Source organism: Thrips palmi, unplaced genomic scaffold, assembly GCF_012932325.1.
Source record: "Thrips palmi isolate BJ-2018 unplaced genomic scaffold, TpBJ-2018v1 HiC_scaffold_10, whole genome shotgun sequence".
Lineage (NCBI taxonomy): Eukaryota > Metazoa > Arthropoda > Insecta > Thysanoptera > Thripidae > Thrips > Thrips palmi.
The window spans coordinates 6724032-6740225 of record NW_023144621.1 but is presented as its reverse complement, the minus strand read 5'-3'; the positions used below and the strand labels follow the sequence as shown (position 1 = coordinate 6740225).

General features: G+C 55.8%; 2 protein-coding genes across 2 annotated transcripts; both read right to left on the bottom strand.

The window, feature by feature from the left end:
- Window positions 1-7: 7 nt before the first annotated feature.
- On the bottom strand, window positions 8-11514 carry LOC117650473 (nidogen). Its single transcript, XM_034393935.1, has 18 exons — window positions 11242-11514; window positions 8358-8494; window positions 8140-8278; window positions 7529-7829; window positions 7301-7441; window positions 6311-7006; window positions 6124-6220; window positions 5864-6042; window positions 4584-4901; window positions 4259-4513; window positions 4016-4144; window positions 3757-3941; window positions 2974-3376; window positions 2381-2663; window positions 2127-2302; window positions 1936-2044; window positions 757-875; window positions 8-681 (listed from the first exon to the last, which is right to left on the bottom strand). The coding sequence occupies exons 1-18, from the start codon at window positions 11494-11496 to the stop codon at window positions 563-565; spliced, it is 4041 nt and encodes a 1346-aa protein (XP_034249826.1). The 5' UTR covers window positions 11497-11514; the 3' UTR covers window positions 8-562.
- A 1366-nt stretch (window positions 11515-12880) lies between these two features.
- On the bottom strand, window positions 12881-16089 carry LOC117647042 (out at first protein). The gene is made up of 5 exons (XM_034388527.1): window positions 15829-16089; window positions 15487-15600; window positions 15251-15385; window positions 14986-15169; window positions 12881-14901 (listed from the first exon to the last, which is right to left on the bottom strand). The coding sequence occupies exons 1-5, from the start codon at window positions 15940-15942 to the stop codon at window positions 14639-14641; spliced, it is 810 nt and encodes a 269-aa protein (XP_034244418.1). The 5' UTR covers window positions 15943-16089; the 3' UTR covers window positions 12881-14638.
- Between the last annotated feature and the right edge of the window lie 105 nt (window positions 16090-16194).

Sequence of the window (16194 nt, the reverse complement as noted above, 5' to 3'; positions counted from 1 at the left end):
CAATACGTTACAAAATTGTTTTATTTTCGTTTCACAATAAAAAAGACTTTGAAACTACCGCTTTTACAATCTACCATTCCTGACACTGATTCCTGGACGTTTTAATCAAATATCAAAATTAAAATCTCCTCAACCATTTAACAAATACTGATTCTAACAGCAGCGACAGTGCAAATCGGGTAAAGTGTCGCCGAAGCGTGGATAACAGCAATAAATAACTAGCAGCGTACACTATCAAAAACGTGGAATTGAATTAATCAAAATTTAGTTGATTTCCTTAGGAATGTTGTACCGATTCAGAAGGTCAACTGATAGTTTGGGTCGTTCGGACAAAACCTTTTTTTTAACAGTGTCATCCTCCAGGGTGCCGTCTGCAGTGCCGCTGCGGGCAGTTTGCGCGTTGCTGTGCATTGCTGCGCATGCGAGCATGTCGTCGGTGCACGGTGTGGAGTCAGAGTGTCTCTCCACACCGTGCGTCAGTGGGTGGAAGCGGAAGGGACGGAGGCTCCGCCTGCTCCGCTGTAAGTAGTAAGACGCTTCGAGCGACGCGCGGCGTGACTCTTCACTCTTCGACGCACGTTTGGTTCTCCGGACAGACGCACCGCCTGTTGCCGTGCCCGTCGGGCAGGCAGATCTGGTCTGGGTTGCAGTAGCCCCGCTGCCAGCCGCAGGGGTTTTGCACTGAAACAGTTTAAAAAGGTGTTGCAATGTTCGTGTTTCGTTTCTGCGGCTTTGAGGCGCTGGCCCTTGACTCACTTCTCTTGCACGCCTCCGGCACCACCACCAGCCCGTACATCTTGCCCGAGCCGCCCAGGGGCACGTCCTTGGCCGGTCTGGGCGCGCCCTCCGGACGCGAAGCGCTCTCCACCTTGTGGCTGGGAATGCAAAATTTGCGTTAACGGCTGCACGCTGTTGTAGGTCAGTGGAGCACAGTGTGCTAGAAGACCGGTGGAGACGGTCAAAATCCCGGACGCGTTTTGAGCTCCAGAGTCGCTAAACAGGACTCGAACCGAACGTGTGACCCCACCAATGGATTGTTCTCCGAACGAGGGATCCATTGCTGTGGTCACACGCTCGGTTCGAATCCTGTGTAACGACTCCGGAGCTGTACACTCTACGCGTGAACAGGCTCGGACTGGCCCCCAAAAGGCCCCAGCGGATAAGACCGTAAAAGGCCCCCGATCATCATTATGTTTTTACCCTTCATGACCAACTTTGTGAGGCTACCGCTCCCAAACTAGTTGCGGTCAATAGCCTTCCCGATACAGGGCATGAAAGAGTAGGGTCTTAAGAATACTAGGGCGTCGAGGGAAGCCTTTTACGGCTACTAGATTGGACACAGTGGCCGCCCAAAATCAGCAAATTTCCGAGATTTGACCACTTTTTGACCAACTTAGTCGGAAAGTCGCTGCGGTCAAAGCCAAAATCGTTGTGGTCAACGTCTTCCCGATACAGGGCATGAAAGAGTAGGGTCTTAAGAATACTAGGACGTCGAGGGAGGCCTTTTACGGCGACTAGATTGGACACAGTGGCCATCCAAAATCAGCAAATTTCCGAGATTCGACCACTTTTTGACCAACTTAGTCGGAAAATCGTTGCGGTCAAAGCCAAAATCGTTGTGGTCAACGTCTTCCCGATGCAGGGCATGAAAGGGTAGGGTCTTAAGAATACTAGGGCGTCGAGGGAGGCCGTTGACCGCAATTAGATCGGACGCAGTGGCCGCCCAAAATCAGCGAAAACGGCTACTTTCGTCCTGTATATACTAGGACTCTTTGACCGACCAACTTTGTGATGTTACTGGTCCCAAACCCGAAAGGCCCCGGCAGATTTTTCTGCCTGTCTGCCCTGGCCAGTCCGAGCCTGCGCGTGAAGAGTGTCGGCAGCCTCCGCTGGTCTTCTGGCCCACTGTGGGGAGGCGAGGGGCCTTCCAGTTACCTTTGCCAGTCCGTCCAGAAGTAGTTGTCCTCAGACATGGCCAGCCCGAACGGGTACGTCACGTTTGCGACAACCGTACGTCTTATGGCACTGCTGATTCCGATGCACTCTGCGCACCGAAAAAAAAATTAATCTAAATTAGTAACTCTGTGAAAAAAACGAGAAAGCTGGCTGGATGCCACGAGCCTCACCGATGGACTTGGTGCCCGCGTCCGCCCAGCAGAGCTCGTCCCTGTCGAAGTCGATGGCCAGCGAGTTGGGCAGCTTGACGGCGTTGCCCTGCAGGAACACCTCCCTCTGGGAGCCGTCCAAGTTGGCCCACTCCAGCTTGGGCGCCGCGCGGTCCCAGTCAGACCAGAACAGTTTGCTGCAGACGGAACATGGGTTCAACTACCCGCACTTCCAAGACTTTTGCCGGCCGGTGCACTGCGCACCGCCTACTCACCCTCTCTGTGGGTGCAGAGCGATGCCTCGGGGGTTGACCAGGCCGTCGCGCACCAGGGTGGTCCTCCCCTTGGTGTCCAAGCTGGCCACCTCGATGGTGTCCTTGGAGGAGTCGGCCCAGTAGATGTTCCTGGACACCCAATCCACGGCGATGCCCTCGGGGCTGACGATCTCCGCGTCCAGGAAGGTGTTGATGCCGGTGCCGTTGTAGAACATGCTCTTGATGGACTTGCTGGCGACGTCGCTCCAGTAAATCCGCTGTTCTTCGCAGTCCACATCTACGCCTGCAGGCATCGGGTCAGAGGGATTTAGGGCTGTGGCGGGGCGCCAAACCAATGATGCACGTGGCCGCGGCACAGTGGGCCAGAAGACCGGCGCCGGCGGCCAAAACTCTAGACGCGTTTTGAGCTCCAGAGTCGCTAAACAGGACTTAACCGAACTTGTGACCCCACCAATGGATTCCTCGTCCGGAGAGCTATTTATTAGTGGGGTCACATGTTCGGTTCGCGTTCCATTCACCGACTCTGGGGCTCAAAACGCGTCTAGAGTTTCGTCCGCCTCCGCCGGTCTCCACCGTGCGTGCCGAGGCCTTACCGATGGCCTCCTGGAAGTAGTGGATCTGCAGGGGCTGGCCGGCCTGCGACGCGGTCTGCGGCGGCAGCAGCGGCACCTTCATGAGCGCCATGCCCTGCGCCACCACCATGTAGTCCGAGTCCTTCTCGGTGCAGCGCCGGCTGCCGGCCGGGCCGCACGACAGGCGCTCCCACTCGCGCTCGCGCTCCCGCTGCCGGCTGGAGTCCACGTCGCAGCGGTAGCCGTCGCCGAGGTAGCCGGGCAGGCACTGGCAGCGGTAGCCCGCCTCGCCGCGCACCCGCAGGCACTCCGCGAAGCGGCCGCAGTCCTGCAGCACCTCGCAGCCCGGCGGCGTCGTCCGCTCGCACGTCTTGCCGTCGCCCTGCGTCCCCGCGCCGCACACGCACTGGTACTTGCGGCCCACCTGCCGGGGCAGCCGTGGAGGCGTCATACCACCGTGACCCCGCGAGCGAGGGACTCTCGGGTATCCCCCCATGCGCGGGGTAGCGACAGGTCATTCCCCTCGTCCTCGCGCGTCGCTACCCCTCGCTCCAGAAACGGAGTGGGCCAGAAGACCGGTGGAGGCGGCCAAACTTTAGAAGCGTTTTGAGCTCCAGAGTCGCTGAACAGGACTCGAACCGAACACGTGACCCCACCAATGGATTTCGGAGAGCAATCCATTGGTGGGGTCACACGTTCGGTTCGAGTCCCATTTAGCGACTCTGGAGCTCAAAACGCGTCCGGGATTTAGACCGCCTCCACCGGTCTTCTGGCAAATCCACAGTGCGTCGGACTCAGACTGACCGGCATGCAGCGCGCCTCGGGGTGGCAGTCGCGCGTCACTTCGCAGCCGGGCGGCTCGTCGCGCACACACTGCAGGCGGCCGTCGCCCTTGAAACCAGCCCTGCACGCGCAGTCGTAGCGGTCCTCGTGCTCCAGGAGCTTGCACTCGGCGTAGGGGTGGCAGTCCTGCAGGTCCAGGCACGACCCTGGGAGAGAAAGAAGAACCAGCGTCACGGCGAGTGCGAGAGAGATGGTGGTCGGATCAAAGTGAGGAAGGCACCTGCGTTGTTGGAGCACTCGAAGCCGTCGCCGCTGAAGCCGACGTTGCAGACGCACTTGTGCTGCAGCAGCGCGGGCACGTACACGCAGGAGGCGTGCGGGTGGCAGTTGTTGGCCGAGTCGCAGGAGACTGCAACCGAGGCGAGAGTCAGTCCAGATCGTTCCGTCGGCCGGTCTCTCTCGCACCCACACGGCGCGCCCCGTGAGTGCGAGAGAGAGAGAGAGACACCTGTGTCCCACTCACTCTCGGACTCTTCGGCCGCCTCGGCCGCGGGCAGGCAGATATTGGTGTCCAGGATGTAGGCCTCGGGGCAGACGCAGTTGCTGACGCCGTCCGGGTCGCAGTGCGGCTGCAGGTCCACGTGCTGGCAGGTGATGCCGTCGCCGTCGAAGCCGTGCAGACAGACGCAGGCCTTGGCGCCCGTGCGCTCGTCCAGCGTGCACACGCCGTGCGGCGAGCAGTCCTCGGCCACGGTGCAGGGCGGCGCTGGCGGCGGCGCTGCAACGAGCACCGCGTCAACACCTCGCCGTCAAGACCTCGCCGCCAACATGTCGCTCTGGAAACGTACCCTGGTAGTTGGGGTTGCTGCGTGGCGGGTATGGCTCTGGTTCGGGCTGCCTCTGGTCTGGGTACCTAGGGTCGGGATACCTTGGGTCGGGGTCGGGGTACCTCGGGTCGGGCTGCCTCGGGTCGGGGTATCTTGGGTCGGCGTCGGGGTACCTCGGGTCGGGCTGCCTGCGGTCCTGCTCCCTGGGGTCCACCCGCACGGGCCTGCACCGGTAGCCGTCGCCCTCGTAGCCCTCCACGCAGAAGCACCTGTTGTCCCTGCAGTCGCCGGCGACGGGGTCGCAGCCCAGCTCGGCGCAGGAGCGCTGCGTCACCACGGCTGCAAAAACGGGACGCATCAATAGGAGTGAAGAGGTTGAAGCAACTAGAAGACCTGCAAAACACAGCCCTAGAAACGGGGTGCACAAAGACGAGTGTCAGACTCGGCTAAGGTATATAAGGGTGAACGCCCAGTCTACCGAGAAAACCACTCCTCTCAGTAGAAACGACCCGTCACGTGCTGGTGAATCACCGACATGGCGGGGCGGGCCCGAAAGGCAGACGATCATTTGTGGTCCAGCCATTAATCGCAATCGCAATCGCCCGGCGAGAAGGCCGACCCGCCGCGCAGCGGTGCATTGGGTTGCCTACCCTGCTTACCATTACCACTAAGGGCTAGACCACACATGATCGTATGCCATTGCGGACACACGGGGCGCAGGCGGCCGAAACTCTAGACGCCTTTTGAGCTCGAGAGTCGCTAAATGGGACTCGAACAGAACGCGTGACCCCACCAATGGATTGCTCCCCATTGGTGGGGACACACGCTCGGTTCGAGTCCTGTTTTGCGACTCTGGAGCTCAACACGCGTCTAGAGTTTTGGCTGTCTCCACCGGTATTCTGGCCCACTGTGCCACGTCCCGAGTTCCAGGATCCCATGTACCATCGCATGGACCCGAAAGGCAATTTCCTGCTTCAGGAGGACACTTCAATCATTCAATCACGCACAATGTCGAGGGGATGGGCGGCTGATTCCAGTGTTGCGCAGTTTTGCGTGTTTCTTTTCCCGGCAGAGGTCGACACGCGGCTGAGGAGGAACGCGCGCTCGCGCGGGCGGCTACTGTTCGTGGCAGAGTTAGTGGCTGGCTGCGTCGCTCCCAACACCACTAATACCCCCCGAGGGGTATGTCCGGTCTTTAGTAATTTTTGTAGCGGGAAGTACGCGGTACCGTACTTCCCCAATAAATCTGAAATAAGAATTTCGTGGAGGAGTAAAGACTGTCGCTGTCTCTTCCTACTCACGTTCACAGGAGGCGCCGTTGCCTTGGAAGCCAGGCAGGCACTCGCACGAGAAGCCGCCAGGGGTGTTGATGCAGCGCGCGTTGGGCGAGCAGGGCAGGCGGCCCAGCAGGCATTCGTCGATGTCCACGCACTCCTCCACGCCGTTCTGCACCGTCTCCTCCGTGACCAGCTTCTGGTACCTGCGGGCGCCAACGACGCTTTGACGGACGGACCGACGGACGGACCGACGGACGGAAGGACAGACAGACAGGCCGACTCACCCCGCACTGCAGTGGCACTCGAAGGAGTCCCCGGACGGCGCGCAGAACGAGTTGGCTCCGCAGCGGTAGCGCCCCTCCTCGCAGGGGTCGGTCTCGTCTGCGGAAGCGGACCAAAGCGGACTATGAGAATCTGCAGAGGCCGCGCGGGGCGGAGCGCGAAGCCAGGCTGCCAACTTGTCGTACTCACTCAGCTTGTTGGTGATCTTGGCGATGGGCGCGAACCGCACGATGTTGTCGCTGGGCTCGAAGGAGATGAGGCTGAGCGAGGCCTTGAGCTTCAGCCCCTGCGCCTCGTCCTGGGAGTCCGCGGGGGCGGCGACCGCGTCGTCCAGCCAGGCCGGCATGCCGCACTCGGCGTACTCGATGCGCTGCTCCACTGTGAAGCGGTGCTCCAGCGGCGCGTCGTCCAGCGTGTAGGCCTGGCGCGAGCTGGCGTGCAGCACGCCGGGCGCCTGGCGCGTGAAGAACTCCTCGTGCTCCACCATGTTGACCTTGGCGCCGGCCGGCAGGCTGGGCGCCGCGCCCTGCACCTCCACCTCGAGGCGCAGCTGGTCGAACACGTCGAGGCCCAGGTAGCGCAGCGTGAGCGTGAGCCGCTCGCCCGACTGCGGGAAGAACTGCTCGATGGAGTGCGTGAGCGTGCCGCCGGTGAGCGTGAAGCCGTTGGGCGCGCCCACGGCCGCCGGCTTGGCGAACATCCAGGCGATGGACATGGCCACCGGGGTGAGCAGCTGCAGCTCGGCGCCCACGTCGGCCGGCACCCGGGACAGCGCCGTGTACGAGCGGCCGTCCTGCACCAGCACGTACGACTGCAGGTCCAGCGCCGTGATGTTGATCTCGTTCAGCACGCCGAAGAGCCGACCCATCACCCGCAGCGGCACCACTGGAAAAGGCCGCCGAGTTGTAGAGCGAGACGAGCCTCGTTGGCGGCCAGGCACAGTGGGCCAGAAGACCGGTGGAGGCGGGCAAAACTCTAGACGCGTTTTAAGGCTCCAGAGTCACGAGGTGGGACTCGAACCGAACGAGTGACCCCATCAATGGATTGATCACTGAACGAGGATTCCATTGGTGGGGTCACACGTTCGGTTCCAGTCCCGTTGAGCAACGGAGCTCAAAACGCGTTTGGAATTTTGGTCGCCTCCACCGTGCGAGGGTGGTCAGTGACCGGGGTCCTCACCCTGCGACAGGCACTGCCGCCCGTTGCCGTAGTAGCCGTCGTTGCAGACGCAGCAGGACTCGCCGGAGACCGTCTCGGTGCAGCGGCCGAACGAGTGGCACAGGGTGTTGTCGTTGACGCACGTCGCGTTGTCCACGGGCGCTGCGGGGCACAGACTGTGATCAACCCCTTTCCCTGGCCGGGGCACCTTACCTCGAGCGTGACGTCAAGACTGACGTCAAGACTGACCGGCGTCGGCGAGGTCGGCCTGCACGATCTGGTGGTCCTCGGTGGGGCTGATGCGGAAGGCGTAGTGGCCGGGCACGTTCACGTTGGTCCACTTGTTGACGTTGATGACGTGGTCCGTGCCGGAGCCGCGCACCTCGAAGAAGCTGCCGTCGCCGCCCACGAAGCCCACCTGCGCGCGCGCGTCGGGCAGCCCCTGCTGCCGGGACACGCCGCGCACCCACTGGATGCCGTCGTCGGCGTACAGGAACTCGGCGTAGGACTGCGTGCCGTCGCTGCTCACCGCCACTTGGAACGTGTTCACCTGCGAGGAGGCCGAGGCCGTGTTAGTGCAGGCCATGGTGACACGGCCGCCGCCTGCACCGTAAGTGCTCTGTCTCCATGAACACCGAGGGCACTGTCATACATGGACGAGCACAGTGGGCCAGAAGACCAGCGGAGGCGGCCTGGGACTCGAATCGAACGTGTGACCCCGCCAATGGATTGCTCTCCGAACGAGGAATCTATTGGTAGGGTCACACGTTCGGTTCGAGTCCTTTTTAGCGACTCTAGAGCTCTAGAATTTTGGCCGCCTTCACCGGTCTTCTGGCCCACTGTGCGACGCCGCCCCTTACCTTGTCGGCGCCCTGGCTGAAGTAGCCGACGCGCTCCCACGTGGCCACGAACACCGAGGTCGGCTGGAAGGTGGACGACGAGAAGGAGCGCCGCACGCTCACCGCGGCCTTCTGCAGGTCCGCCGCCTCCTCCGACTCACTGGAAAGAACAGGTCAAGTTAGCTTAGGAGATACCCCGCGGGTACGGTGCGCCACCCCAGCGCGGGGTATTCACTCACTAGAAGTACACGGTCCCGGACGCGCTCGTGTCCACGTTGGCGTAGAACGGCGCGATCACCGGGTAGTCCAGGGGGAACTGCAGGTTCAGGAACTGCGGGATGTCGGTCAGGAAGGACAGCAGCCCGTTGGTGTTCACCTGCAACACGGAGTGCACGCCTCTGAGGAAGGCTTCGGATTCGCTTCGGCGAGTCGGCTCCGTCGCGCTGTCTCTCTCGCTGGTGGCCAGCGTTCTTTCTAGATGCTGCCTACGCCCGCAGGGATGTCGGTTATCAAGCAAAGGCAGCACTTAAGCGGAAGCAGGTGTGCAAGCATATTAAATTTTTGGAGGGGGGAGTATGACCGGTGTACTCCCCCTCATAATTAGACATTGTCCCGCGAATCAGGTGCCGATAAACTGGACCGTTTCGCGTTAGAAATCAGACGCTTCTAGTGAGACGTGAATTTATGAACCCGTGAACTGAAATCTTATCTGACTATACAAGTTATGTTAATACGAAACTAAATAAGATTAAATATGGGATTTATGAAGAAAACTTAATTTCGAGACTTATATAGTTAATATTAAATTTGACTTCGCAGGTAGTGGAAATGATACGCGATAAATAGCCACCGAACGAGTTGGACAAGAAACGGTAGGACAAACGAGGCGCACCGGACAGAGAGTCCCCTTGCGGTCGGCATTGATGGCCACTCCGCTACCGAGGACAAAGGCAGTCAGCAGTCCATTCGCACAGTGCGCCAGAAGTCCGGTGGAGGCGGTCAAAATCCCAGGGGTAATTTTTGAGCTTTAGAGCCGCTAAATGTGGCTAGAAACGAAAGTGTGACCCCACCAATGGAAAGCTTTCCGGAGGAATCCCGAGGAATCCATTGATGAGGTTACACGTTCGGTTCGAGTCCTGTTCAGCGACTCTGGAGCTCAAAACACGTCGGCGCCGGTCTTCCCATCATTGTGACGCGTCTTCCGTTGTCGTCAGCTCGGACTGCTGCTTGCGTCGAGGGAGACCAGCTGCTGCTGTTGAGGTGAACGCTACGCCCAGCGGTCGCTCGCGGGGACGTCCACCACTCGCACCGGAGTCAGTCTGCGGCGCAGCGTCATTGACACGTATGCATGTAACTGATTTCCTTTTCAGGAACGTGGTGATCCGTCAGAAGCAGGCAATCGCACGCAACGCATGATGTATGCGAAGCTTTAATTTTTGGAAGGAGAAGTATGGTCCAGAGTGCTTCTCCAAATAATCTGACCCTTCACTCTCGCGTGGGCCGCCTCAAAGCCAGCTTCAGATACCAACCTCAACAGGCCAAAACCACCGTGTAGAAACAGAATGTTTTTTCTTCTGCCAAGCGTCTAGACATGTCTTTGCCTTTTCTGTTTCCTTCCTTTTTGGGGAATTCTTTGGATGGTGCAACGCTAATTTTCGTCCCCGGCGGCACCCGGCGGCACCCGGCGTCAGTGAGTGGCGTTCCGCGCCTCAATGGCGGTTGATGGATTGGCGGGGCGGGCGGGCGGGGCGGGGCGGGGCGGGGCGAGGCGGGGTGGAGATGAGCTGGTTAATTGGTGCTTCCTCCACCCGCATAACGAAGCCTGCGTGGGCGTGTCGGCAGCCTTTGGCCGGGCGGAGTGGCGGAGGCTGCGCGCGAAGGCGCGAAGGCGTGAGACTGGGTGACCCGCGGACCGCGGACCCGCCGGTCAACAAGTCAGTGGCGGGGAATCGTAATGTGACACCCGCCCGCCCCTTGTGCCACTTAAGAGCCCACAGTCTCATCACGACAGCAAAAAAACAACAAAAAAACCTTTAAAATTTATTGTCATATTTTAAGGGTCAAAGTGGTTGACATACACCTAGACACCTCCCGGTCCGGTTTGCTATCCAATGACCGACCGATACAGTGTATCAAGCGCTTCCGACTGACAACAGCCGCGTGCTAGCCGGCACCAGTATTTTGGGATTTCACAGTCCGCCACGCGTAAAGATGTCGCGCCTCGCGGAGCAGGCGGAGCACGGCCTCGTAAAGAAGACAGTCTTTACGGCGGCGAGGGCGCCGCCAGAGCGCCGCCAAAGCGCGCCGACCGGGCGACGACGGCGACGTGGAGGTCGGCGTCGACGGCGGGGACGACGCGGGGGCGTCCGTAAGCAAGGCGCCGGGGGTTGAAAAGCGGCCAGACGCTAAAACTGCACCCCACTTCCTTCCTGCCTCGATTTTACTCTGCGCAAAGTTGTGCGGAGACTCTTGAGAAATGGGACTGCGAGTTTCTCGCACTTGGACTTCCCCCGCCGGGGGACCTGGAGGTCCGTCGCCCGCTTTGGACGTGGCTGTGGACGGCGAGGGGCCGCAGCTCATTGCGAGAGTCGTTTTCGTCGCTCTGTCTCTCTCGCACTAATGCGGCGTTCCCTGCAGGTGCGAGAGAGACAGCGCGACATAAACGACTCTCGGAATCAGCCTGCCGGCGGGCTACTATTTGCACACGTTTATCTATCGGCATAGCTCCGAAGCCGCCTCGGGTTGCGCTTCCGAAAGCCCAAAAACGACGCCGTCTCTTTCCCCCCGAGGTGCTAGACAAAGACGGGCGACGTTCGCGTTCCCGAGTCCCCGAGGCGCGGGGCGTGGGAACCAGTGGGACACGGACGCAGAGCGCGCAGAGCGCGCAGAGCCGCGTCGGGCAGGGCCCAGGGGCGGGACTGGGGCCGGGTGGGGGTTTGGGAGGGGTGGGGCGGTACCTCCGGGAGGGTATTGCTCTCATTGCATCACGCGGAAGGAGTATCTGTTACTAGACGTTTACCCACAAAATAAATTATTTTTAAGGAATATTTTCCTGTTTTAAAATTTTAGTTTGCTTTAATTTGTGCAGGCCTGTCGCGGTTCGAGGCTTGGAGGCGCACTTACAAAGACGCTCTCGTAGGCGACGTCGTAGAAGTGGATGGGCACTCGGAGCCGCGCCTCCACGCTGGCGCTGTCCCTGGAGTAGCTGGTGGGCAGCGCCTGCTGGCTCACGTTGGGGCCCACGCTGGCGCCGAAGGGGTAGAACTCGGAGAGCTGCACGGCGCCCGCGCTCTGCAGCAGGAGTAGCGCCACCACGCCGACGCCGGCGCACGCGGCCGCGCCCTGAGGACGCCTTCGTGGAGTCGTGGAGGCGGCCATCACCGATCACTAGGCCACTCCGACGCGGACTGAGCGATGCCAAGCGAAGCGCGCCGGCGACCACCGACGGCCCAGCCGCGCGCGTGGACCGGCCGTTCGGTCGCGCTAGAGCCAGCCCGCGTCTCTCTGTCTCTGTCGCACGCACAGCACGGGGTGGCACGCGGCACGCAAGGCGGCACGCGGCACGCACCCACCCAGGCGGCGCGACCCGCGACCCCGCGCTGCGACTGCCTGCGACCTGCGGGCGGATATGTACCCAGTGACAATTTTCAAAAAATAATCAAATGTGAAAATTAACATTGATTAACACGGGAAATGGGATTTTTAGTTTGAAGTGCTGGAGTCTGACTGGAGTTCGTTTGGTCTTGCTAGGTCTTTGCTAAGTCACCAGCGACGGCCGCGCTGCCGCGCTCCGAGCGGTCCGACGGGGAAGGCCCAGGCCGGCCCCAGGCGCAGACAGGCAACCCATCCGACGCGCCGGCGCGGCCGCTATCCGAGGTGCTTCCCTCTAGCCGGCCGGCGGTAGGCTGGCCTGGCTCCGCCCGCGTTTATTAAGTGGCTCGATCCACAAAATGCACAGTCCTTGTCCTTCCAGGGGGTGGGGGAGGGGCGGCTGTTTTTCTCATCGGCCACCCCTCTCCCCCCTCCCCGCATCCGCCGTTGCCATACATTCTTGTTAGCCGGTTCCATAACGTATGTGGGTGCTGGCTGGCCCACATGGCATGTGCTGTGATGGGTGTCATGTGCTCCAGCCAACCGGGGTGTCGCGAGGCACCGCGTCGTCGGCGTCGCATGCAGGCGGGGCGGGAAGTCGAACACACCCTGTACTTAGCGGTCCCGTCGGTACGCCGCGCTCGGCCGCTTGGAGCGCGTCGAGCTAGGCGAGTAGGTGGCATGAGTCCCCAGCGGCGCGGCGCGTTGGCGCAAGGGGTACTGACAACCCGGCGTGGTGGCGTTGCTACCCGTCCATCCCGTGGCCTTGGCCGAGCCCCGTCCGAGCTCTCATCTCATTGGGCCGAGCCCCTCCACTGCCGGCAGGCACTTTACAGTAGCTGTCTCCCTCGCACCCGTGGGGCCGTGGTAGGCCGTGGCCATGCCGGAGGGGTGCGAGGGAGACAGAGCTACTGTTCGGAACGAGCATGCTGGCCCGACGGTCCGACAGCCATGTGCACTTGTTGGCATAATGAATTGATGTGCTCGACATTTAACCTACAGAACAAGGAGAGGCGCCTGGCCTGGCCCGCGATACAAAGTAAGCAGCATTGCGTGACGCGACGAGGGGGACCCCTAGAGGGACCCCGAGCTTCGCGCCAGGGGGCAGGGGGCTCGCCCACAAACTGGCTCTAGGAGGAAAAGGCGGCAGAGAAGGACGACGCACGAGACATTCAGTAGTAATGCTTTATTTATCAGGTACAAAATGTAAAAAAATTAGTATTCTGCGATGCGAGGGGTAAAATATTTACATAGTATCAATTTTTTTTAAAGGTATACTGTTCAACATTTCAGTAGAATGGCACTTACATTCATTACAATGGTAAAAATAAAATATCAAGCACTGACTAAATCACCACTCGTCAGTAAAATTACTTCAGTTCTTTGCCCTTGAATTTTATAGACAACACATATGTCTGTAAGGACTTACATAATTACTGGGACATTGGAATTTAAAAACACACACACAAAAAAAAGATAAAATCCCATGTGTCTAAAACCTACCAAAAAATATTGCTCCCAATCTTCAATCAAGTTGAGCTACAGATGGACAAAGGCATTTCACACCACTGAGACTCAACTGGAAACATTGACAATGTTGTTACAGTTGCTGCTAAAATAGTCACAGCTGACCTACCACTCAAACAGATGGGGAAGAAACCAGAGATGCGAGACAATAATAGATTTAAATATTTGCGAGGGGAAATAGCACCAATGCCATTGCACTTTCTAAAAAAAAAAAAACAGTAATGAAGTGTGGTACCCATTAATGACACACATAAAGATTGGATTACCATTTCATTGTCAAAAGTTATATTCGAAGGGAGAAGACTGTAGCAACCACACTACAATGTGCCAATTGTCAGCAATTGACTTCAATGAGTGAGTCTGATACACCAAGTATACATGCCAGAGAATGTACCGAGTCTTTACAAAATTTACCCCAAAACTCATAAGAGACACACATTCATACATCTTACACATACATGCTACAGAAACATCATTTTCCTAACTTAAAAATTAATCATAGATCTTTATCACATGATTTAGAAAAACGCAAAATTCACAAAGAAATTTAAGTGCAAAAACATTACATGTGTAAGCCCATCTTCTTGGAACAAAGTTTGATGAAACAAAGATATAAATTCCTTGCATCTCATAGAATCCAAGATGGGTCTAGTCATATCATGAGGCCGTACATTATTTACCCATTACAAAAGTTAATTCTTAATCACATCAGAGCAATCAAAAACAATTCCAAGAGGACAAAAAAAATGTTTCATGTTTTATAATGAATTGCTATTTTCTCAAACATGGAATAAAACTTAATTTAATATCAAAGGAATGTTTCATACATCCAGGGTGAGATCAAAAATAAAAAATATTATTGACTGATAACAGGGCATTCAACTGGTACTGAGTAAACTTCTATAAACTTTAAAATTGGATGACAAAGAACGTTTGCAGCAGTAAAGAGCAGAATAGATAAACAAAATTAAAAGGATAAGACAGCTATTAATTGCTAACTACAGTCGCATAAAAAGTATCTGGACATGAAATCTTTTCAACAACTTAAACACAATATATCACAAAAAGCTCCAAGCAGAGAGAATGGTACCTCACAATAAATTTTAAGTCAACATACCAAACACAACTCTTTTATAAGAGTTAGCACCATAGTGACATGTTCTCACATGTGATGTTCTCACAAATGTTAAATGAGTGACCATCTTGGCCAGGAACTTAAGCTTACAGGGATAGTAAATTTTACTCCAGGCAAAAATCCTCTGATTGGAATGACAAGAGACAAAACTGAGTGATGAACCGCTGTTTTGTACGGTTTCCAGTGAGCCTTCATCCACTAAACACATCAGCCGTTGCCAACAAACAGGTGTGTTTGTGATGAGAAAAGCCCACTGTAAGGCCGGGGTCATTCATCCCAAAGACACATTTGCTTTTGAGGAACAAAATAGGCAAAGAGATTACACTTGCGGCAGGTTTTGATACCACACCGATATGAAGCATCACTTTTGCCTTTGCAATACTTTAGTGAACATGGGTACCACCCAATGCACATTTCAAGATGACACATGCATGGATTCCACAGGCTTGTTATGTCCAAGCACCTTGGAGGTGAAGTGTTTTCCGTGGGGAATGGGCGAACACACGAAAGAAGAGCGTTCATTGATGCACCTTCAAGGGAAAAAAGTTTCATTAGTCTCTTTTAAAAAAAGATTTGAAGTTGAAGGTCTATTAGTAGTTGAAAAGATATCTTACCGGGTTGTTCTGACCAAAGTTTGAGATCTGCTTTTCTAGTATAAGTGGCATCTTTTGCCTCAGTACAGAGATTTGCAATATGCTTAGAGATAACACCTGATCTACTCGTATCAACAAATAGGTCCATTGTGAAATTATGCCTTCCTCTGTCTTCCTCAGGCATCCTTACAGTCCCAGGATTTTTCTAATGACAGAATTAGGATCCGTGTTAGACTGCTTGTTCTAAACAAATAATCCAAATTGAGTCTGAAATACATTATATTACCTGTCTGAGTTTGGCCATGGCATCAGATGATATAAATTCAGCCTTTTCAATGTGTGATATAAAGCACATGACTTGATACTGACTTTGTCCTCGCTCCTCCTCCCCTAATACTAAGGCTTTCAAAATTTGAACATTCTAAAAAATGAAAACAAAGTAATTGTACAAACAAAAGACAGTCAAAAAAAAGTTTATGATAATACTCAGAAAGTAAGTAATAAACAGTTCACAAAACTTACCTTCCTAAAATCTATTAGTTGTGTTACTAACGTTCCGTCTGACCTCTGAAATTCAAGAGTCACAACGTCTTCCGTAACATTTGATATAATGGTTTCCTGCAGAACGTCACCTCCCTGAAAACAAACAAACAAAAAATGAGTAGTATATACACAACAATTGTGCGAGCAGTTCAGGACCACAAGCAGGACACAACGGTAGGTTATGACACCTTACTGTCTCATAAACACGTCAGAGGAAACAGGATACCAAATTCCTCGTATTGAGGATCAAACCCTTCCTCAAATAAAAATGTATCAACTCAATTTACAGCTAGTTCACAAAGCATTGTGCTGTACACAAACCTGATTTTTGACGTTGATGAGCAGTTGAGAATCCCCATTTTGAACAAAGTGACAAAGATGTAACAAAACTGAACAGAAACTTGTCCAAGCTATTACTGAAAGTCGAATTTTCATGTTGCTGTTATGAAGCTGTCGGTGTCGACATGGTTTCCAAGCAACAACGTGAAATCACATCTAAAATGACCAGTTTTCCGCAAAAAGTCGTAAGACGTCGCACGTCGTCTGCACAAGTGAGATGTCTGCCTTCAGAGCTACCTTGTTACCATGTCGTCACGAAATGTCTCTAACAACGATCGCGTTACCAGCTTCGAAAATGCTGGGGTAAAAGAGGCGCATCAAATGTTGAAAATATTATACTGATTTCTT

Bases quoted from the DNA above. Each gene is read 5' to 3' on its own strand.
- LOC117650473 (XM_034393935.1), bottom strand. From the start codon at position 11,496: ATGGCCGCCTCCACGACTCCACGAAGGCGTCCTCAGGGCGCGGCCGCG. The intron at 7,830-8,139 runs GTAAGGGGCGGC...GCCTCCTCGCAG, and splicing joins TCAGCCAGGGCGCCGACAAG to GTGAACACGTTCCAAGTGGC. The intron at 4,902-5,863 runs GTGAGTAGGAAG...CCGTTTTTGCAG, and splicing joins CAACGGCGCCTCCTGTGAAC to CCGTGGTGACGCAGCGCTCC.
- LOC117647042 (XM_034388527.1), bottom strand. From the start codon at position 15,942: ATGAAAATTCGACTTTCAGTAATAGCTTGGACAAGTTTCTGTTCAGTT. The intron at 15,601-15,828 runs GTTTGTGTACAG...GTTTGTTTTCAG, and splicing joins TCATCAACGTCAAAAATCAG to GGAGGTGACGTTCTGCAGGA. The intron at 14,902-14,985 runs GTAAGATATCTT...TTTCCCTTGAAG, and splicing joins ACTTTGGTCAGAACAACCCG to GTGCATCAATGAACGCTCTT.